General features: G+C 43.8%; 2 protein-coding genes across 6 annotated transcripts; one reads left to right on the top strand and one right to left on the bottom strand.

The window, feature by feature from the left end:
• Positions 1-371: 371 nt before the first annotated feature.
• LOC135484590 (mitochondrial ribonuclease P catalytic subunit-like) lies at positions 372-19,337 on the top strand. Of its 4 annotated transcripts, none has more exons than XM_064766224.1 (6): positions 372-487; positions 13,046-14,147; positions 14,568-14,805; positions 14,976-15,106; positions 15,612-15,816; positions 18,208-19,337. In XM_064766224.1, the coding sequence occupies exons 2-6, from the start codon at positions 13,066-13,068 to the stop codon at positions 18,349-18,351; spliced, it is 1,800 nt and encodes a 599-aa protein (XP_064622294.1). In that variant the 5' UTR covers positions 372-487; positions 13,046-13,065; the 3' UTR covers positions 18,352-19,337. The 4 variants fall into 4 exon arrangements, 3 of the variants coding, with proteins under 3 accessions (XP_064622294.1, XP_064622293.1, XP_064622292.1); XM_064766223.1 differs by lacking the exon at positions 372-487 and adding an exon at positions 12,774-12,871; XR_010446466.1 differs by lacking the exon at positions 372-487 and having other exon boundaries at positions 12,774-14,147; positions 15,612-16,408; positions 18,208-18,296.
• LOC135484588 (serine/threonine-protein phosphatase 2A regulatory subunit B'' subunit gamma-like) lies at positions 5,222-12,697 on the bottom strand. 2 transcript variants are annotated; one of them, XM_064766217.1, is made up of 12 exons: positions 12,535-12,697; positions 11,537-11,661; positions 10,962-11,066; positions 10,578-10,690; positions 10,042-10,210; positions 9,554-9,742; positions 9,228-9,364; positions 8,870-8,902; positions 7,804-7,879; positions 7,513-7,650; positions 6,941-7,068; positions 5,222-6,508 (listed from the first exon to the last, which is right to left on the bottom strand). In XM_064766217.1, exons 1-12 carry the CDS (start codon positions 12,599-12,601, stop codon positions 6,400-6,402), a joined length of 1,389 nt encoding a protein of 462 aa, XP_064622287.1. In that variant the 5' UTR covers positions 12,602-12,697; the 3' UTR covers positions 5,222-6,399. The 2 variants fall into 2 exon arrangements, with proteins under 2 accessions (XP_064622287.1, XP_064622288.1); XM_064766218.1 differs by lacking the exon at positions 8,870-8,902.
• Positions 19,338-22,671: the final 3,334 nt, after the last annotated feature.

Genomic DNA, 22,671 nt, shown 5'->3' on the forward strand with positions numbered 1-22,671 from the left:
ACACAGCAAGCTCTCCTATTTTGTATTTCGAACAGCTTTGCTACTTTGTTTTCATTTTAGTTTTGGTTTTTGTTATTTCCAGTTATCCGGTGTATCGGCCTACTTGAGAATGTGTTGTGCATATCATATACATGGAACAGGAGAGGCTAAAAAGGAATTGTCCGACCGTCTTATTCTACCAGTGATGGAGGGAGAATGGCCATTGGACTTTGTTGTGATTTTGAGAGCTCGCCACCTTTTCAACATTTTGACCCGCGATGTTTTGAGATCGTTAAATCACTCACCCACTCACTTTGTGGAGCTCGATAGTGGTGACGCAAACGCATGAGAGTCGGGATGCCTTTTCAAAGGAGTGCACCTTTTTACGGAACATTGTAGGATAGATGCAACGTAAACAAAGAATTGTGCGTCATTCAAATCATCACGTTTTGGAACTTTTTTGAATTGAAGTGAAGTTTTCAGGGAAAACGAGTCGTCCAATGAATAAGTAAGTACATTGTTTTGGGACATTTCATCAGTTCTCTTAGAAGTGCACATTCCTGTTTATTTCAGATCGTGGAATGTCCCTTACACTCTTTCACATCAGGCTCCTATCATGTCCCGAACAATGAAAGAAAGATTTGTTTATGTGCACGAGTTAGAATATGGGAATCACGTGTTTTCATAACTAAAAGTGGCCTCGATGTAGCAGTCTTAATTGTCCCCCTGGAAAAGTGTCCTCCGCCATGAGGTGACAGTTCTAAGCATGGTTCTGTAGAAACCCATGACAATAATTTGATCTATCAGATGGCAAAAGATTGTAGAATCATTTGTCCCCGGCCGGGAATTCTATCCAAGGACATTTCAAACTCTTGGACCCGGAGCCTCGGTGTGACTGGGCTATATCGTACACCCCATCCTTTTCACCTATCGGCTCACTAAAGGGAAGGCATACACATGTATACACCTGCACTAATTTTGCATTATGTAATATGACATTTTCAATTGTATAAATGTATTTCCTTGTCATTATGTGGGCGCTGTGGAGGGTCTTCCTCGTGATCGAGAGGTCGATGGTTCGACTCCCGACCCAAGTCACTGTTAAGTTCTCCTGCTAAAGAGGGGACTAGCATGACTGGTCGAGTTCAATGAGTACTTTTGTAGTTGCTCTTTGAAACCCCGGACTCGTGTTCCGTGGAGACTTCATGGGATGATAATGATAATCCCTTTACATTCTATCATTACTTTAATTGTTATGATTATCATTGTTGTATTTTTGACTGTATAGATGCATGTATATTGTTCTCTTGTGATTGGGGATGGGGATGCCTTCCCTTTCGTCAACTTGCGCTTTGACGACAACGAGTTGGACCGTGCCAAGGTTTCCAAGAGGGGGCGGGGGGGGGGGGTATTTCATCTTCACGTCCCAGCACTCCAGGGGCCGAAGAGGCCCAGCACACACACATCTGTGCAAGGCTGACTGAAATAACATATTCCCATATCTCCCATGTTTAAGGTGGGTTGGGGAATATTTCGCTCAGCCTTGCCAACATTTGTATTAATCCCTGTCATGACTGTGATTGTGTATTATGTTATTGAGTGGAAGTTCTCAAAATCACTGATGATAAATGACCCCGAGGCCAATCATTACTTGTGACGTCTCTGCAACAACATATCATAGAACAATTTCGAGTGAAACATCAAGATTTTCAAAAGTAAATCCTGTTGAGAGAACCCAACGGGGAATGTGGTGACTGTAAGTCTCAACAACACATTTGGGAGCTTCCATCAGTACTGTTTTCTCTCCTTTCACCATCAACGGTTTGGATAGAAAATTCTGCCGCCCAAAGAATTGTAAATGTGTACAAACCGTTTATGATGAAATGGATCACATGGCGCTGGTTACATTTGCTGATGACGAGGAAGGAAGGATGGATGTCATATGGACAATGCTATGGAATCATTGCTAATTATCTGACGAAATGAAATCATATTAGGGGTTCAACCACACAACTGAAACACCATGTCTCTACATCTGTATCTGTATTTCATTAGAACTTCATTGTCTAAAATCCTTAGTTCACGTCGCCCGCTGATAATCATCAATAAAGATGGCCGCAGTGCAGTAAACAAACACTGGCACCCGGAATTAGAAAATTCTAATATCTCCACCTTCTCCAAACAAGTCCCCTTCCACTTGCTAATCCGAGACTCTGAGGACCTAAAGGTCTCCACCTTCTCCAAACAAGTCCCCTTCCACTTGCTAATCCGAGACTCTGAGGACCTAAAGGTCTCCACCTTCTCCATACAAGTCCCCTTCCACTTGCTAATCCGAGACTCTGAGGACCTAAATGTCTCCACCTTCTCCATACAAGTCCCCTTCCACTTGCTCATCCGAGACTCTGAGGACCTAAAGGTCTCCACCTTCTCCATACAAGTCCCCTTCCATTTGCTCATCTGAGAACCTGAGGACCTAAAGGTCTCCACCTTCTCCATACAAGTCCCCTTCCATTTGCTCATCTGAGAACCTGAGGACCTAAAGGTCTCCACCTTCTCCATACAAGTCCCCTTCCACTTGCTAATCCGAGACTCTGAGGACCTAAATGTCTCCACCTTCTCCATACAAGTCCCCTTCCACTTGCTCATCCGAGACTCTGAGGACCTAAAGGTCTCCACCTTCTCCATACAAGTCCCCTTCCATTTGCTCATCTGAGAACCTGAGGACCTAAAGGTCTCCACCTTCTCCATACAAGTCCCCTTCCATTTGCTCATCTGAGAACCTGAGGACCTAAAGGTCTCCACCTTCTCCATACAAGTCCCCTTCCACTTGCTAATCCGAGACTCTGAGGACCTAAATGTCTCCACCTTCTCCATACAAGTCCCCTTCCATTTGCTCATCCGAGACTCTGAGGACCTAAATGTCTCCACCTTCTCCATACAAGTCCTCTTCTAGTTCTACTTCCATACCTGTCCCCTTCTGCTTGCTCATCTGAGAACCTGAATACTTTACAACATGGTATTTGCCTTTCATTAGATTTGGCTGTTAAGGAGTCAGATAATTAGCAGTGTATAGTGTAAGTATCAAACCAGTGTCATGTGATCAGCAGAATCTAGTTCTGGGTTGTCATTTCGTGAATCTGACATCACAGAATTAGATTCTGCTTCTATCAAAGGAGGAGTAGCGGGAGATAATCCTTGGCTGTCACTAAAATGGTTAAATATTAACTGAATAGTGAGCGATTTGGGGTTGTATCACGAATATGCAGTTATGTGTCGGCCAACACTTGCCTCACAGATATCCATAGCACCCCCCCCCCTTAAACAGGAACTCTGCGACTAGCATTAGTATCGACCAGCCATTATCTCCCGCCAGTCCCCCTTTAATTTTCAGGTAGGTCCATCTCTCCAAGAAAGGCTTCGACAGCTGAATCTGCGACTTGCCTCTATACCACATGAGGTACAAGTACCACAAGGAACTGGAACTGGGACTCGCCTCTATACCACATGAGGTACGAGTCCTATCAGGAACAGAACCTGCGACTCGCCTCTATACCACATGAGGTACGAGTCATACCAGCAACTGAACCTGCGACTCGCTTCTATACCACATGAGGTATGAGTGTCACAAGGAACTGGAACTGGGACTCGCCTCTATACCACATGAGGTACGAGTCCTACCAGGAACAGAACCTGCGACTCGCCTCTATACCACATGAGGTACGAGTCCTACCAGCAACTGAACCTGCGACTCGCTTCTATACCACATGAGGTACGAGTGTCACAAGGAACTGGGACTCGCCTCTATACCACATGAGGTACGAGTCCTACCAGGAACAGAACCTGCGACTCGCCTCTATACCACATGAGGTACGAGTCATACCAGCAACTGAACCTGCGACTCGCTTCTATACCACATGAGGTACGAGTGTCACAAGGAACTGGGACTCGCCTCTATACCACATGAGGTACGAGTCCTACCAGGAACAGAACCTGCGACTCGCCTCTATACCACATGAGGTACGAGTCCTACCAGCAACTGAACCTGCGACTCGCTTCTATACCACATGAGGTACGAGTGTCACAAGGAACTGGGACTCGCCTCTATACCACATGAGGTACGAGTCCTACCAGGAACAGAACCTGCGACTCACTTCTATACCACATGAGGTACGAGTCATACCAGCAACTGAACCTGCGACTCACTTCTATACCACATGAGGTACGAGTCATACCAGCAACTGAACCTGCGACTCACTTCTATACCACATGAGGTACGAGTCATACCAGCAACTGAACCTGCGACTCGCTTCTATACCACATGAGGTACGAGTCCTACCAGGAACAGAACCTGCGACTCACTTCTATACCACATGAGGTACGAATCATACCAGGAACTGAACGAGACTCGCTTCTATACCACATGAGGTACGAGTCCCACCAGCCGCCAGGAACTGAACCTGCAACTCGCTTCTAGATGACTGTATAGGCCTACCACACGAGTGAGGTACGAGTCCCACCAGGAACTGATCCTGAGACTCGCCTCTACCTCATGAGGTACGAGTTCTAGGAAGTGAACATGAACCTGTGATTCACCTCTATCACAAGGAATGAGTCCTACTTGTCCAGAACCTCAGTGTGACTCAGTCACCTCCATCACGAGTCCAACTGGGAGTGCGCCCGTGTCTAACCCAGCTCTCTCGGGAGGCAGGATTCCTATCATTATCAGGAATGAATTCTGTGTCATGAAAAAGTGAAAACCGATGTAAATAATACAACATTTTCCTAGAGCATTTCAGGTCTAGTATGAAGAAGTGGGGGATGGGGCCTGGGGCGACACTTATTGATAAATTTGTGAAGTTGTCTCTTGGCTTCTCTTACCACATGCTTTTGGGAGGAGCTACTGTGGCGAGCAATTCCAAGGGATACCTTCCTCATTGCCAATGTAGTTTTGGAGCAAGTCCCAGAGGGCTGGTCACTCAGTTTGTTCCAAGAGCTATTGCACACATCTTGACCCTCAATGTATTGACAGTGTACAACTTCCAGACAATGCACACAGAGGCAATACCGCTGGAAGTTCAGTAAGATTGAAAATATCTCTGTCTTCATATATTAGCAAAGTCCAATTTCATATACCATGACTTTTTGGTGACCATCATGTCATATCACTGCAAATGTGATCTTCATCAGGCACATCACCAAAATAAGAAAATATCAACGCAATGTTTAGAAAAATGAACACCACCTGATTTATTAATGTTCCAATTATATACAAGTTTATCATAATTCACATAAAACACAGTTAGAGTAAGAAAAAAGAAGTGTATTCACCTCCACCACACACCAACAGCCACAGCGATACTCCTGTGAAGACTTCAGCAACGTGGTCGGCACAACTCGAACAGGTAATGCATGTGCATCATGTTCTGCTATGGTATTCACAAACGGATACAAAAATCTAGAAACTTTGTTCCAGCTGCTGCCAAACTCGCTGCTGATTCAGACCCCAGGGAAGTATAGAAGGCTGGTTGCTTCATTAGTCAGCTCACAAGAGAAAACTTCTTGTTAGCAAGATTAACACAAGGTATTGTATCCGGCAGAATAGAACTGAGAATTGATATGCAAGACAAGAAAACCTATTGAACGCAATTTCACAATTGTAGCAGACTAACTTATCCTCTGACTACTGTCCCCCCCCCCCCCGGCAAGGGTCTGGTTTGCAACAAATTGGTACTGTAGCTACTATTGCAACATCTTACAGTGAACACAAATGAGCTGAGTTCAAGGCATCCACATTATCAGGCAGTGATATTAGAGATGTATTTGATGAAATGATGTGAGATGAGACAATGATTGAACAATCATCAGGCAATACAAGTTTAGGGTTGGTATGACTTGGACTCGAGAACATACGGTACAATCATGTAATGAAACATTCAACAGACTCATTGGTAAATCTTTCTGGTCGGGGAGAGGGTGGCAATTTTGTCCGAGTCGTCCAGAAAATCTGCATGGGTGATATCGACTAACTGTCTTGAGAAGGTAGCACTACAAGCAATGATACGGTTAGGTAGTGCTATCAACTGACAGATGCTCCTTGACCTGTTTTAGTGAATCTCTGCTGAAGAACACATTGGATTGAAATACTGACAGCTGAACTGCTGAATTGTATTGAGACTAGCATTGTTCTTCTCACCACAACCATAACTTAGTCTACCATTTGGACCCTGAGCATCTTCATATGGCCCTGCTCTGATGCACAGGGAGGGCTGAAATTTCGCTATTCACTTCTGCAATTCAGCAGGATTTTCTCCAAATTGCTGCAGGTAATGGCAATTACAAGAAGAATACAAGATAAAACAACTCTTGGCTCTGCATCAAAATAGACATGACCTAGTTATGGTTAGGGTGAATCGCACTTGATCACACTTCGGCCTCCTCACTTGTTTCTGCGACAAGGACTTCTCGATTCTCGTAGGTCCAGAATCCATTCAGATCAATTAGAATGCTCACCACGGTATCACCTTGACCACTGAAAGCAGAAACATAGCAACGATAAAATCGAATTTCAGGGTCATATATTCCTAACACAAAAATCTTTACAATCCAGACTAGGCAAACTGCCATACATGTATTTCTAAACTCATTCCTCTTGGAACTTCCCGAATGGCTGGCTATTCACTGTCGGTGGCATTGGAGGCCAAGTTTATACTACAGAGGCTGCCCTCTTCTGTCTTTGGTTAGGGGTCCTTCTTCTGAGAGGACTCAAGTCCTAGACTACCAGCGCTTTCTGCCCAGGTTTGAATGAAATCAAGTGTTTTTTCTTATCCTAGAAACCTTACTGACCAGGACAATTCGAGTGGCATCTGCCAAGGTTGGCAAGTTTAGAGTTTTCCATCTCCTGGACGAATTGACCATTACCTGGCTGATGAGCTCCATTGCTGTACAAGGTTGTTTTTCTTACCTATTTATGAGATCCTGTAGAGTAATTTTCAGTGGGTCGGCTGGCTTTATCATGTCAAATATCTCATCCTTGACATCCTCGAACGACACCGGTTCCTGGCCATGTACCTTCATCTGGTCTTGAATTGCCTAAATAAAAACATATCAGTTTGATTCGAGTTCTGTAGATAAGTTTAACTGTATGGCGAAGAGGCAAACACTGACATTCCGAAAACCTCAGAGGCCCCCATTAGTAAGCCAAGGAAACAAAACTACATTCATGTTTAAGCTACCTTTGATATCAATTGGTAATTGTTATGAGCTAGAGTGCAATCAGCTGGGAATAGATGCTGCAAATTACAACCTATTTTAGAGCTAGTCCATATTTGGGAGCAACACTATCAACAGGAGAAAGTGTCATTCAAATGGCTACCCCATGAACATGCGAGAGGTCAGGACTGAGACTGATTAATTGTTACAAGCAATGGAGAGCCGACAGCGCTTGGTGACCAACAGTAAGGTGAAGTCCACAGCTGATGTCATCAATGGGTCCAATGGATGCTCCAAATCAGAACGTGATGTGCTGATACTAACTCTGAAGAAGTAGTTGAGGGCAAATATGTTGAGATGGCCTCTGTTCTGGACATCGAGGATTCTGTATAAATACTGGAGTGCCTGAGGTTCTTTCCTGTTCTCAAGGGCTAACACGAAGTCTAAGTAGGTCTTGTAATCCTGAAATACACATGAGGACAAGTCTTAGTAGCAGTAAGAAAGGACCGTCTCATCATCCTATACAGGTTTCTCTCTGTTTGTGGAACCTCTCCTTGAAGGACATCCTATCTCTGAGATATCAACATGCCTCGAGTAGCCCTTGCCAGTACATACCATTTCTCCATCGTAAGTAAGGCATTCCTGAAATACGCGATCCAAGAACACAGGTGTTAAGGTCCCAGTTCCATATCTGAAAATGACAAATATGACACATGTACAATCATGTAGTAATTGACCACTGTGAGGTTATCATAGTCAAGACACAAATGGACTTGGCACAAGGCAGATGAATGGACTAATAATACCAAATTTCTTCTGCACTTTCTTGATATAAAGTGCATGCTGTAGGTTTAGAATCACCATTAACACAAGATAAGAGCACCCACTTCTATTCTCCATTTGCACTACACTGCAAGAATCAATGGATGGAACTTGTGATTGGAAAATATATTTCATCAGTGTGGAGGACAAACATGATTAACATGAGGGAATACATGTATCTATTTAAGGTATTGGTGAACTTATGCAGAATCATCAATCACCTGCCTTCTTTCACAGCCAATCAGGTTTAGGAGGAAAAATAACCAAAGGCATAACTGACCCAAAAATAGTGGCAAAGACTCGACTAAAACGACAAATAAAAGATTGTCATGCATTCCCTAGATATTGAAGAGAAAAGATACCACAACCAGGAACCAGTTGAATCTTAATGAAAGACATCGGCCCTGAATACCAGGCTAAAGCTTGGCCCTGAATACATGTAAATGGCATTAACGGTTGGCCTCTCTGAAGCCACGGCATGCGTCCCTTGTCTAACCCACCCCTACTTCGGTGAAAACAACCTGACCAGGCTAATCAGACATGTACCTCACCAAAAAGAGACCCTTGCCCCATCTTTGGTCGAGACGCACCTGACCAGGCCAGTTACACCTCACACTAAGAGACACATGCCCCACAGGTGAGCTAAAACCCATGCTGGAACCATGGAAAACCAGATTACTCTGAGAATTACAACAATCAAGCAAATATAACGAAGACAGGATCACTGACTGAAATGAATATACAATAGAAAACATCACCAGGTTGTCATCACCTATTCACATTGTATGATCTCCGGATACGATGTAAATAGGCAACACTCTACATACAGCCCATGCACCAAATTCATATTCATCCTTACTCTGACTTTCCGGGGACGTTCGGCACGGAGTAACTGCAAATGGTCGTCGATAAAAGCTGATATATTCTCTCCATGTCTGATAATAACCATTCCTGTTAACACTAAGCAGCCTGAGACCACAGGTGGTTTCATGGAGCCATGTCACAAAGTTTGATTGCCTCTGAATCTTGTATCTGACATGGTCACTACTTACAACACAAACATGCTCCCACAATATACGGTAAAACAAAGCATTGGAAGTTATTGATTACTCAAAGTTAGTTGTAAAGGTCATGTCGTTTGCAGTGGTCACTGTAAGACCAGGCCTGGGACAAAACGCCATTCAGTGTGTGTTAAGGGACTCTATGAAGGCACTTACCTAGCTAACTCTTCTTTACTGAGCATGCCATTGTGATCCTTATCCAGATTGAGGTACTGGCCATACACCCGCAGAGCAGACGGTGCAGAGAACCAGTTCGATTCCTGAGCTTCTTTTGGTAACTCTTCATCTCGTAGCTGCAAAGTTAAGTACATAATACAAACATGTATTTCAGCTGCCCAACATCGGGTTACTCACACAGTACACAGCTAAATCAAGAGGGAGGGTTTTGCGTGATCTCAGATAGGTCATTTGAAGTGGAAGCCCAGATTGTCAACATGGTCTCTTTTAAATGCTGACCTCGAACAGAGAGAAAGCATGCTCACCTCGAGGAGATCATCCAAGAAACTACATGCCAAGATATCCTGTATCTTGATCCGACCCGTCCTGAGTGGGTCAAGGAAGAAGAAGAACTTGCGGACAGCTGTACAAACGTAAAATGAATAGAACGACTTCTCCAGACAATCTAACTGTGGCAGTGTGGGAATCAGCTCCAAGATGTAATTCTCAAGATCCTGCAGGGCAAATAGAACTCAATTATAATGCCATGTGGAGCACATCTTGGGAAGATGTCCGAGATGAGGCATGAAGAAACCAGCCAACACCACCAGCTATGTGGATACAAAGACAACTGACCTTATCATCAAATCAGGAGAAATTACAACTCCCCCCCCCCCCCCTGCATACCAGTAACCAGAACTTTCCAAAAGAATCTGAAAGCATTCTTGTAATCCTACACCCCCAAGTCTAATGCAAGAGCACCTCAACAACATGCATGACTGCATACAATTCTAGACAGGCAGAGTTGACGTACTGATTCTTTTAGGAATCCCTGACCGGCTACATCATACAAGGAGAGACCAATCCGCGTCTGGTGCAGCCAAACCTTTCTCATAACATAGTTGAAGAATTGCATGATTGAGATTCGCCCATATGGATCTGTCTGGAGTAGCTTGGCAAAGACTGTGGCAGTGAAAAATGGCCTGAAAATAGAACAGATGTATCTAGTTTGTACTGCCAAAGTGAAACAAAGTTAGAAGGGCCATTTTCAAGACACTATAAAGAATAGATTGTATTGAGGTACTTGAACATGTACTTGTGATTCAAGAGGACAAATCGGATTCTGCTCAAAATAATCAGGTTTCTCTCAAACGTTTTCTTTTCATATGCCATGGGGCTCGGCCACAAATGAAAAGAGCTCCAAGAACACTGTCAGAGGGGCTTATTCTTGCATTACTGTACTGATCATTTTGGGTATCATAGTTCCTCAAAGTAGGCTCTGCCATTGGTTACATCAACTTCTTGTTGAACAATCCATGTGCGAATCTGCAAACGCAAGTGCATACTTACTGGCATTTTGTTCCAGCCTGAGCCCCAACTTTGAGGAAATCCTCATAGTTTATCATCTGATCCTCTCCAACCAGTGGAGGAGTGTGATGTTTGTCCAACAAGAACCACAAGCCCTGAAATCCGTGAAGTAACTTTTATGACGAGAGTACATGTAAGAGTTTGCAAACACAGCCATCAGGCACTTCATAAACCTGGGCCTACAGAAGTGGCAAGTTGCTTTCATCTTATGAAATCTCATCATATTTGAGACAGATCGCATCAAACAGGTTTAATTTTTAAACCAAACTGAGGTATACCTCAGGAATATTGACTTGGAGAGCAAGACAAAATGGCCGATTTCCCCATCTTTCATTTGAGAAGAGTTTTGTTTAGCCCTTGCCTCACCTGTAGTTCTTCATTGTCTAATAATTCTTTACTTCTTCTTTGCAAGAACACGGCTCTTGATTCTTCCCTTAACTTCTGAAGGAGAAGTTCATCTTCTGATGGAAGCTGCAGATGAAATGTATATATTTATTATCATGAACAAAAGATGATTAATGGGGGTTACCACTAGACTAGCTGCCAGTAAAGAAGGAACACCACACATGTTTTCTCAGCCAACTCTTCTGCTAGTATTTCAAGTGTTTCAGAGAATTTCACCAAGTCCGTTTCGATAGGTTCCTTTTTCCAAGCTGTGGAATGTCTTATTTTTCCTAATTCCAATAGAAGTTTTCATTCGGGAGTCTATTTCAGGAAGGAATGGGTATTTTGGCAACAACCATACTGTCAAGTCATCAAACTTCTCCATAATACTGAAAGTGTTCATTGTTCTATGCCACCCACTCATTTCTAAATCCATCAAAGTAGTTTAACAAAATAAACTTCTAAAGTTACCAGAAACTTACAGTTTTATACCACCAAAACATGATTAAGACTGTTCAGTTACTTTGCACTGCCAATTATTCCAGATGAAACTTTACCTTGAAGAAAAACTTTGGTATCAGTTTATAAGATTTATTTGATGTGATTTCGCCTTTCCTATGTTCATACAGGTTTGTAAAACGTTCCACTTCTTCCTCCTTCACTTCAGCTTCTGTGCGATGGACTGAAAAGAGAAAATGCATTCAATTCAATTGCTAACCAGTTGTTTTTTGAGTGGAAAACAAGTAAAAACAATCCTTACCGGTGTGCAGGCCTGGCTATAGGCTATAGTATAGGCCTATTGAGCAATTAAAACCATCTCATCTCAGAACAAAACTTCGAAAAAGCAGGCTCAAGCTGTTCGGATGCCGTTGGCTCTGATATGGTGGCATGATGAAGTCCACACTGCAGACCCACACTCAATGAATGAATATGAATACGACAATCAAGATGTACAGACCGGGGGAGCTGGCTGTACGTACCCATAAGTCTTTGCGGTAGTCTCGCGCGTACCGGATATAACCTATCAAGCTTTTCTCCTTCAGAGAAATACTGCGTTGCGCTCAACTGCCAATTATGCATTAGTCTGGTGGACACGAGGTTGGCCTTAAACTTGCTTGAAATCGAAAATTTGGACAACACACGTGTACTACAGCGCAAACGGCAGCATTCTGACATATCGAAACATGTGGTCTGATTCTATTTTTACTTGTCATTTAGTGATCACGCGTCCAACCTCGTATGCAGGGTAATGTGGCTTTCTCATTGGTCGAACGTTAATTTTGTTCACAGCCTTATAAGGCACTTAAGCGCAACGCATTATTTCTCTGAAGGAGAAAAGCTTGATGGGTTATATCCGGTACGCGCGAGACTACCGCAAAGACTTATGGGTACGTACAGCCAGCTCCCCCGGTCTGTACATCTTGATTGTAGTATGCATGCACACAGCACAGTCAGTGCGAGTGTGTCCATTGTTGGCCAATAGTACATGTTGTGTACATTTGCATTGGACATGCATCCACACCCTCACAGGGGTTTTCAAACCAATATAACTTACCCTTCTTTTCGTTGTAAATTCTCAAGGATTTCCAAATATTCATCTTCCCAATGTCTTCCAGGCCCATCAAATGACATGGGATGAGCGACTTTCCTTTGATAACTTTACAGGATGCGTAATTTGAAGGATTATTTTGAAGTTACCGGCGCAAACTTCCGCGACATCGGCGCCATTTTTGTCTATTGACTTCCCCCGGTTTGAGCGGAATTCATCAAGCGCTCGATCACAAACAACAAAGAGGCACATGTAAAAACCAATTATTTTGCATTTATCACAATTTTCCCCAAAAAAAGAATCATAGTAAAGATTTTTATAGAAGCTACATGTATTATTCTTTGTAAGTACGAAAATGCCATTTGATGGTACTAAAATCTTAAATCTTATGGGAAATGGGACGTGAAATGCCCTGGGTGGATGTGCTTGTCTTCAGGCCTTGGTCATGGTGGAGGTGCTTGTCTTCAGCCCTTGGCGGATGTGCCTTTCTTCAGCCATTGCCCATTGTGTTTTATAGTTTCAGGAGAAGTAATCACCATGCAAGCTTCCACTCTGCTGAGGATTCCTTTCATCAGACAAGGAGCAGCGTGTTTTCTGGGAAGGAGTGTTATCTTTGATAACAAAGTTGTGTCTGTCATCAGTAATAATACAGTGAGAATGTTACATGAAAGATGCAGGACTAAGATTGCTAGGACTTGTCACAGACTCAGTGACCAGTCTACCATGAGACTCTTCCACTTATGCCGGGGATACAGGATAAAAGATTATCGGCAGCAGACGCTAGATGTCAAGAAAGACTTTGATGATAAAGACAATGAAGAACAAACTGCCATGCTTGAAAAGATCTCCATTCTGAAACTTTTCTCGAGATTGAATAGTGATTATTTGAATAGTCTGATTGAGAAAATAGTAAGTGAAGGGGATGTTGAAATGACTGTTCAAGATTGGGAAGACATTGATAAAAATATCGGAGAGAATTTTGAAGAAAAGAGCACATTTGGGAAATACTGGTCAACACAGATGATGGCATTCTTCAACAATCAGTTGTTCATGAAACGAGCCAAGTCCTTGCTGGATTATGTGTCCATTGACAAGGCACATGTGTCCATTTTAAAACACTTCCTCGACCTGTGTAGGAAATGTGATGAGAGTGATGTTCAGGAAGATATCTATCGGGTTTACGATGTCTTGAATGAAAGACTCGACTTGCTTGACTTTGACACCATAACTGTAATCATTATGGCGCTTTGTAAAACCAAAAGATGGAAAGAGAGTCTTGAGTTGCAGAGGAAAGTAGAAACTCTTGAAAAACCAGTTGCTTCTTCATTATCCTCCATTGCCAGAGCAGCAGTGGAGGCGGCCGATTTCAGGACGGTGGATACTGTTTTGCATAAAATGGGCGACCTATGCTTTTTCCCTTCACCGTTTGTTTACACTGAAGTCATACGGATGAAAAACTTTGAGACAAGTTTTGATATGCTGCTGATGATGCTGAGGCATATGAGGAAGAATTTGTGGTATCTAGACGAATCTGTTGCCAAGGAGATGAAAGAATGGTTTGTGACAAAGGATCCAAAAGGAGGGTCATGGCAGGTCAATCTCACCAGAGTCAATAAAAGGTAGAATTCAGTGTTTCTTTCGTTGTTTCAGTCCAATTTTCAACTTCTTTAGATTCTTTCAAAACATTATCTCAGATTGGACATAGGTTTCCATGGATGGTTGCATTCAGATCAATGTGCTCAGATGGCACTGTAAGCTGATAGACATTGCCAATGGGCTCGACTGATTGTTCAGATTCAGATATCTCCATTCCTTGGGGATGAAGTGATAAGTCTCATGTTGAAGTGTTGTGGTTACAATTGCTGGCCCAGGAACTACTTTCTTCTTCTGCTTAGTTAAAGGGGGTTTAAGGACATGCTAGCTGTTGCTATCCCTAACCCATTACCTCAGAATCTAGAGACAAGTTACCAACTTCAAATGAACGCTCTAGAAAAGATATTATAAAGCCATCATTACAATTTGTTATAATATTGTTTCAGTGGTTTTTGTGAGCACTGCAACCATCGAATGGAGCGTGTCCATCTTAGTGATAAAGACTTCAAAATGTTACGAGCCAGCTTCATGGAAAGATCTGTCATCGGCCAGGATGTATTTGTGAACACAACTCCAGAAGAAATAGAAGAATTCGAGGCATTTCTGAAAAAGAATGGTCCATATGATATAGTTATTGATGGATTGAATATCGTACATGCGACCAAGCACTCCAACTATCATCGGGTTAGTAGAAACTTGTCTAAGGTGAAACATGGCTCACATTGGTCCATTTTAAGGTTTATTTCCAGTTGTCGACCATCTAAGTTATTTCTGTCATAAGATCAGTGACCTAAAACCTGTTAAACCACTTCGTTCAATCAAAGTTTTCCAAATCACATTTTGTCTCATTTTAGTTGCTAAATGTGGTTACACAGTGTTGGCAACAGCGCTGGAGAAGCCTGGTCCTGATCAGAGCCCATGCGCAGAAGTTGAAGGTTCTCACCAAGGTACAGCAGAAAGCTGATGTCTTCTTTGCCAAGAACTTGTAAGTTGATTTAGTGGTCTGTTCTCCTGGTTGTATTGTGGGTTTGCTGTGAAAGCGCCCTAGACAGACGTGGTGGACTTGATTACCACCGAGAGATCAATGAGGAATCAGCATCGGTGAGGTCAAGAGGAAATAATGTTATATCCCGTTGGTGAGGTCTGGAGTCAGAGTGATGTGAGGGATTCAAAGGCTTGATCAATAGACAGCATGAGAGTGCTTGTGCAAGGTCGTCTGCTAGTGTTTATCAGATAGGTACATTAGAAAGTCCTCGGATCCATATAGTGGTGCTAGACTGGTCCCTGCCTTCGTATTCAGAATATCAGGCAATTTCACTTGATACATACTTACTCTGAGGACTCATGTTGTCAGCCCTGTTTTCAAAAGGATGTGCCTTTGTACCTTAAGTACTTGATTCGGATGGTGGAATTCTTAACGATCTGCCAAATAAGACTCTGGTACCTAAACTAGTCTAAAATGTAACAAGTCATAATCTGTCATCTTGCAGATCCTCAGATGATCCGTTTCTTGTTTACGCTGCACTCCACAGCGGGAAAAACACATACATCATGAGCAGAGACGAACTGCGAGATCATCGTTATCTCCTCGGTGAAAAGATGGCCAACCTGTTCAAAGTCTGGCAGAGATCTCACCAGGTGGTGTTGAATAATGTGATCATGCATGGGCCCAGACAAGGAGGGGCTTGGCTCAGGGTGAGTGGAGTTCAGGCTAGTTCATGAATAATGTGATCTTGCATGGGCCCAGACAAGGAGGGGCTTGGCTCAGGGTGAGTGGAGTTCAGGCTAGTTCATGAATAATGTGATCTTGCATGGGCCCAGACAAGGAGGGGCTTGGCTCAGGGTGAGTAGAGTTCAGGCTAGTTCATGAATAATGTGATCTTGCATGGGCCCAGACAAGGAGGGGCTTGGCTCAGGGTGAGTGGAGTTCAGGCTAGTTCATGAATAATGTGATCATGCTTGGGCCCAGACAAGGAGGGGCTTGGCTCAGGGTGAGTAGAGTTCAGGCTAGTTCATGAATAATGTGATCATGCATGGGCCCAGACAAGGAGGGGCTTGGCTCAGGGTGAGTAGAGTTCAGGCTAGTTCATGAATAATGTGATCTTGCTTGGGCCCAGACAAGGAGGGGCTTGGCTCAGGGTGAGTGGAGTTCAGGCTAGTTCATGAATAATGTGATCATGCATGGGCCCAGACAAGGAGGGGCTTGGCTCAGGGTGAGTAGAGTTCAGGCTAGTTCATGAATAATGTGATCATGCATGGGCCCAGACAAGGAGGGGCTTGGCTCAGGGTGAGTAGAGTTCAGGCTAGTTCATGAATAATGTGATCTTGCTTGGGCCCAGACAAGGAGGGGCTTGGCTCAGGGTGAGTAGAGTTCAGGCTAGTTCATGAATAATGTGATCTTGCATGGGCCCAGACAAGGAGGGGCTTGGCTCAGGGTGAGTAGAGTTCAGGCTAGTTCATGAATAATGTGATCTTGCTTGGGCCCAGACAAGGAGGGGCTTGGCTCAGGGAGAACTGATGATAGCAATGCATCTCTCACGGCTCCCTTTCAGTTCTCACAATTGCTATGTCATGGCAGCAGGATCTGCTTAGTTCCCTTAAATGCTGTGTTGTGGCAGCACTTCAGCTCGGATGCCAAACTATTGATCATAACTACACAGTACCTGGTACCGTTCTCTAACCATTGCAGCTGAGACATGAATGAGATTCCCTGTCCATTATTATTATGAAAATCCCTGCTCCTGGCTGGTCCTCCAAGTTCTGCGAGTGGAAAAATCCCAGGACACTCCTCATGAATGTTAAGTGTTGTACGACTAAGAATGATATCTTGCACGACTGCTTTTCATATTCCCTAAGTGTATATTTGCCCCATTCATCTTGCCTAGTGCCCCTCCCCATTAATCTTGCCTATTGCCCCTCCCCATTAATCTTGCCTAGTGCCCCTCCCCATTAATCTTGCCTATTGCCCCTCCCCATTAATCTTGCCTAGTGCCCCTCCCCATTAATCTTGCCTAGTGCCCCTCCCCATTAATCTTGTCTAGTGCCCCTCCCCATTAATCTTGCCTAGTGCCCCTCCCCATTAATCTTGCCAAGTGCCCCTCCCCATTAATCTTGCCTATTGCCCCTCCCCATTAATCTTGCCTAGTGCCCCTCCCCATTAATCTTGCCTAGTGCCCCTCCCCATTAATCTTGCCTAGTGCCCCTCCCCATTAATCTTGCCTAGTGCCCCTCCCCATTAATCTTGCCTATTGCCCCTCCCCATTAATCTTGCCTAGTGCCCCTCCCCATTAATCTTGCCTAGTGCCCCTCCCCATTAATCTTGTCTAGTGCCCCTCCCCATTAATCTTGCCTAGTGCCCCTCCCCATTAATCTTGCCAAGTGCCCCTCCCCATTAATCTTGCCTATTGCCCCTCCCCATTAATCTTGCCTAGTGCCCCTCCCCATTAATCTTGCCTAGTGCCCCTCCCCATTAATCTTGCCTAGTGCCCCTCCCCATTAATCTTGCCTAGTGCCCCTCCCCATTAATCTTGCCTAGTGCCCCTCCCCATTAATCTTGCCTAGTGCCCCTCCCCATTAATCTTGCCTAGTGCCCCTCCCCATTAATCTTGCCTAGTGCCCCTCCCCATTAATCTTGCCTAGTGCCCCTCCCCATTAATCTTGCCTAGTGCCCCTCCCCATTAATCTTGCCTAGTGCCCCTCCCCATTAATCTTGCCTATTGCCCCTCCCCATTAATCTTGCCTAGTGCCCCTCCCCATTAATCTTGCCTAGTGCCCCTCCCCATTAATCTTGCCTAGTGCCCCTCCCCATTAATCTTGCCTAGTGCCCCTCCCCATTCATCTTGCCTAGTGCCCCTCCCCATTCATCTTGCCTATTGCCCCTCCCCATTCATCTTGCCTAGTGCCCCTCCCCATTCATCTTGCCTAGTGCCCCTTGATAGTAGGCTATCCTGCTGGATGAAAATGAGTGTTTACTGCTTTTATGACGGACCTTGCCCACTTGTTAGTCTGCTACGATGCTCATCTGTTATGAAGCGAAGCTCTTGAAAATCAAGACAATACTGACCCAGTATTCTGTCCATATTTCAGTTTCCTCCAAAACACCAAGTTTGTGCTCAAGAAAGCCGTGACGGTTGGCACATCCCATATGATGACAGAGCCGCTAGGGTGTCCTATGAGAGCCCTGATACATGGCTGTGTGTAAAACGTTTGGATGCCAATTGGAAGATGTAAATGTTCCGTTGGATGGCCGTGTATTGCTTGTTAGATTTGGACTCTTGATACACTTGTAGTTTGTGGGTCTAAGGGAGAGCACCAAGAACCCCTAAGGAGGGGTCTCCAGTGAATCTTTGTTTGGTCAGGCATCTTTGAGTTGTCTCGAGGTCTCCACAGCTAATGTTCCGTTACTGTAGACATGGGGTGAACCACCAATTTAGATCAAATGAATTTTGTAAATGATGGTAACTTGGTAGTAAAATATTTGCAAATCATGAATGTTCAAAGGTTTTCAGCTGTATGCCTAAAAACATTCCCAGAATTGTGTCATTCCCAGGGCCATGCACCAAGGGGGGTCCTCGCGCTAAATATAGCATTGACCAATATCTGAAATCTATCTAGTTACTCTATAAACCAGGTACAATCTGCGTCGCAGTGCCAAAGTTTCTCCAAACTTTCCCAGATTTGCGTCATTCCCAGGCCTTTTACCAATGGGAACCTGTGAATAAAGCATAGCCAGATATCCAAAATCTATTGGGTTACAGTAGACGTCATTTGAACATGTCAGTCTTTCTCGGGTAGCAGACTACGATACCTTGGTCGTTTCATCTCCATTCTATATTTACCCTGTTGACTATTTTTGGAAAGGATGTAGTTTCAAGCATACTGCATACCCAGAAAAATAAACAAACATGACTCTGTTCTATAAATACTCTGACAGGCCTATAATAATATAATTTTGTTGAAAAGGCTTGGATGATACGTTGGCATGCCTGACGTCAACGTGAGAAGTTGAGGCAGTCTGGCAGCACAAATGTATGAAGAGGCGGGATGAAAGCCGACTGTAACATTGCTTTGTAAGGCCTCGAGGTATTCAGCTTTGATCTTTCTCTCAAATAACCTGTCTTCAGAATGCAATTCTTTGTGACTTTTATTACCTATGATGAGTCAAATACTTCATTTAGACCTTTTTTGGTCTTGTTGGCTGGTCTGATGCGACTAGTTTCTGCTGCAATTTCTAAATAAAAAAATATTATTAAAGTATTTTGATAATTTCTCTGGCTTCATTTCCTTTTCCTTTTGATGGCATTTAAATGTTCATGTCACAAATGAAGACAACCCCCCCCCATTTGCACTGAAGTGGAGTAGGACTATTGTTCTGTCTAACTGGAATGACTTGAACGACATCATGCCAATGTTGTGACTTGTGTTGTGTTGGAGATTGAGGTCCCACATTGAGGATGGTGGAACATATCCCTATTGATAAGGACCCCCTCAAGACTGACACATGCTGTCCTCAGTAGAGTGGGACAGGGACCAAAGACTTGAGGGAGTCGTCAATATGATCTCTGAAGAGCTTCATAGAACATTCGTTAGGTCACACAGTTTTGAGACCCCTAGGGAGGAACGTCCATGCAAGCCATGCATTGTCACCCAGTTTGAGACCCCTCGCATTGCAGGGATGTCCCTTCGAGCTGAGGACGCCTGTCCTGAGAACATGCCAATCTCATACGCAGGCGCATATTGGATCCTTTTGAAAATACACAAGTGAATGTCAACATGGCGTGTGAGATCTATCAGGGTTTATCACATTTGTACTCGATGCTGATCCTTTACGATGACACCCAGCTCGGCGTGGCACTACAAACATGAAAGGGATGATGACGCAGATGCTGGTCTCCACTGAGACGCTCTATATCGTGTCGTCCCTAATAGCTTATTCCCTTCTGACATTTAGACCGGTTACTAAGCCAACATCTCCCCCTTGACAATTGAAGGTTCTGCACAGCATCACTTGGTGACTTCACCTAAAGCCAATGGTCTTCTGAGCATATCTCCACCTGTTCATCATCATTACTTTCTTGTCTTTATTAACCTAAAGCAAAGTTGATCTCGCATCGTGGCTGGTGAACACTGGACCACAACAATAGAGCTCATGCCGCATATTATGCTCGAAGCGAGCAATAGACCATAACAAGTATTGTTCTATCTATACATTTAGTTTTCCTATTCCGACCCTATTGTCCACTGGTAAATTGTTCATGGATAAATAACAAAAGAGACCATGCTCTTATAGGTAATGATATGATTGGCCCAACCTTGGTTAGAACTATATGATAGGTTCATAAGTCCACTGAGAACACAACAAACAATGTAACTGATTGAATGTTTGTCGAGTAGGCCTCCTAAAGTCGATCACTGACTGAATCAATCACAAGGCCCCGTGAACGAGGTAAGCCTTGCCGCAGGACTTCCAATCCCACCTGGTCACGCCCATCCATGACTTTATACCAGGGAAGATGCGATAATCCTTTGTCAAAGCCATGCAGCATCATTTTGATAAGTCTTGCCCGGACTAACGACCTTCAGATGTTGAGAAAAAGACAAGAATTTCCAATGATCCCGATGATACAATTAATAAAAAGTACGAATACTTCGTAATTAGCATCAACATTGACATTTAGGAAAACGTGTCCAAAAACCTCTTGTAATACTTAAATAAAAGGTTACCGGTGACGAAGTTCTCATCCAGGCACGCAAGGGGCCTGCATGGCTGAAGTAACGGGTCCACCCCTCATGGTGTTAAGCTTCAAGAAGCCAACACAGCGATTGAAAACATCAGCTACCCGAGCCTTCCCACGCGAGCTGAGCTTCGATTGACGTCAGCGATATATCAAGTCAGAAATAGCCGCTAGAAGCAATAATGGTATAGTGGAAAACCGTTACTTATCCACTCGTGCTTGCGATTGACGTCAATCAATCCAGGTTCGCCGAAATCTTGGCCTCGATCGTGTTTTTCAAAGGGCAATTAACAAGGGATTCACGTCTTGTTTGTGATTTCATTCCCGGGTTCGGGGAATTTACATGATAATTTGGACTTAGACAATTTTTCATCCTTCAGAGTAGATTTTTTTCATAAGTTCCAAATTCTGAAAAATTTCAGAGCCAAAAAACTTTCGGGACTGGTGATGTTTCCTCATTTTTAGCAGATAAAAAACAAGTGAAAAAATATTTGGACGTCAAAATCGCTGAGGACTTGATCGATTTGATCAAGAACGTGTCGTGAACAGAACGTCATATTCGGGCTTGCGTCCCCGACTCAGTCGTGGACTGAATAACCACTTTGTTTAAGAAAAGCCCGTCGATGCTTTACGCGGGACCTCTCGTAGTCGTAGCCTGAGCGAGAGCGTGAGCGAGCGTACTACTAGACCAATCTCGATGGCCTGGTGGTTAAGGCGCCCGCCTCGTGAACGGAAGGTCGAAGGTTCGAGGCCCGCTGGTAACCTCTTTCCGATGCGGCCGGTTGGTTAGCCGCCAGCCAGTTAAATAGGGTACAAACTGCCTTCTCGCCAGGCGCCTGGCATTAGAGATAGGAGTTTGGAAGTGAAGAGTGCCAAAAAGCTGGCTGGCCCTTTCATTAGGGGTGACACTATAATAAACAAACTTTACTTTACTACTAGACCAATTACGAGCCGTTCTATCAGTACCCTTCGTTACTAGTGCATTAATACAACAAGTGGCAGCACAGACGATTTAAGCGTTTTAGGTCGAAATAATGAAAACATAGGCCTAGGTAGAACTTGTAACTGTTTAAAGAATGTTAGGGACCAAATCAGCTTTAGCTTAACGGAAAGTTAAAGTGTAGTTTGGTGTATTATTGCCATGGGCGACCTGTCCGCTGATTTTAGGTTGGTAAGCAAGGTGTTTATGCGCGCAGCGCAGGGTGAGCGTGAGCGTGCAGAAAGTAGCGGCAATTTTCTGGCGGATATCTCGCTGATGATGATGATGATGATCCCAAAGACAATGATGCAGTGATCTGGTAAGTGAATCCGCAATACTGTACTTCTTGAATCCAATTTCAAGCTTTCAAAGATTTCGAACCCAGTAGAATTTACATGATATCGACCTACGTCTATATTTCATTTAAGGAAAGTCCCGGTGCGGACTGACTTGATGTGATGGTGATAATGCAAGCTTTGCAAGTTCTTCACTCCCCATTCGATAGCGTTTGCAAACTCCCGCAGAAGGCCGCTCTGCACCCTTTGGTTTGTCGGACATTACAGTACAGATGCTGACAATAGAAAAAGCTGTTACTTTCTTCCAAATTTATTTTACTCTCCGCTCTAATTCCCCTCATTTTGCTTAGCATTCTAAAGATGTGAAGAAAACGTTTCAGATCGCATGCGTAATGAGCTCGAATAAATGTGATGTGAGATCATTGACAATCGCGTTAGCCTTTACCGTTTCTTTGTAATTTGTTTCCTTCGACTGATTTTTAAATTTTAGAAATTAATCCTAGGCGATTATTGGTGCACCTATTAGCCATGCTAATGCTAA

This window comes from Lineus longissimus, chromosome 3 (genome assembly GCF_910592395.1).
Source record: "Lineus longissimus chromosome 3, tnLinLong1.2, whole genome shotgun sequence".
Lineage (NCBI taxonomy): Eukaryota > Metazoa > Nemertea > Pilidiophora > Heteronemertea > Lineidae > Lineus > Lineus longissimus.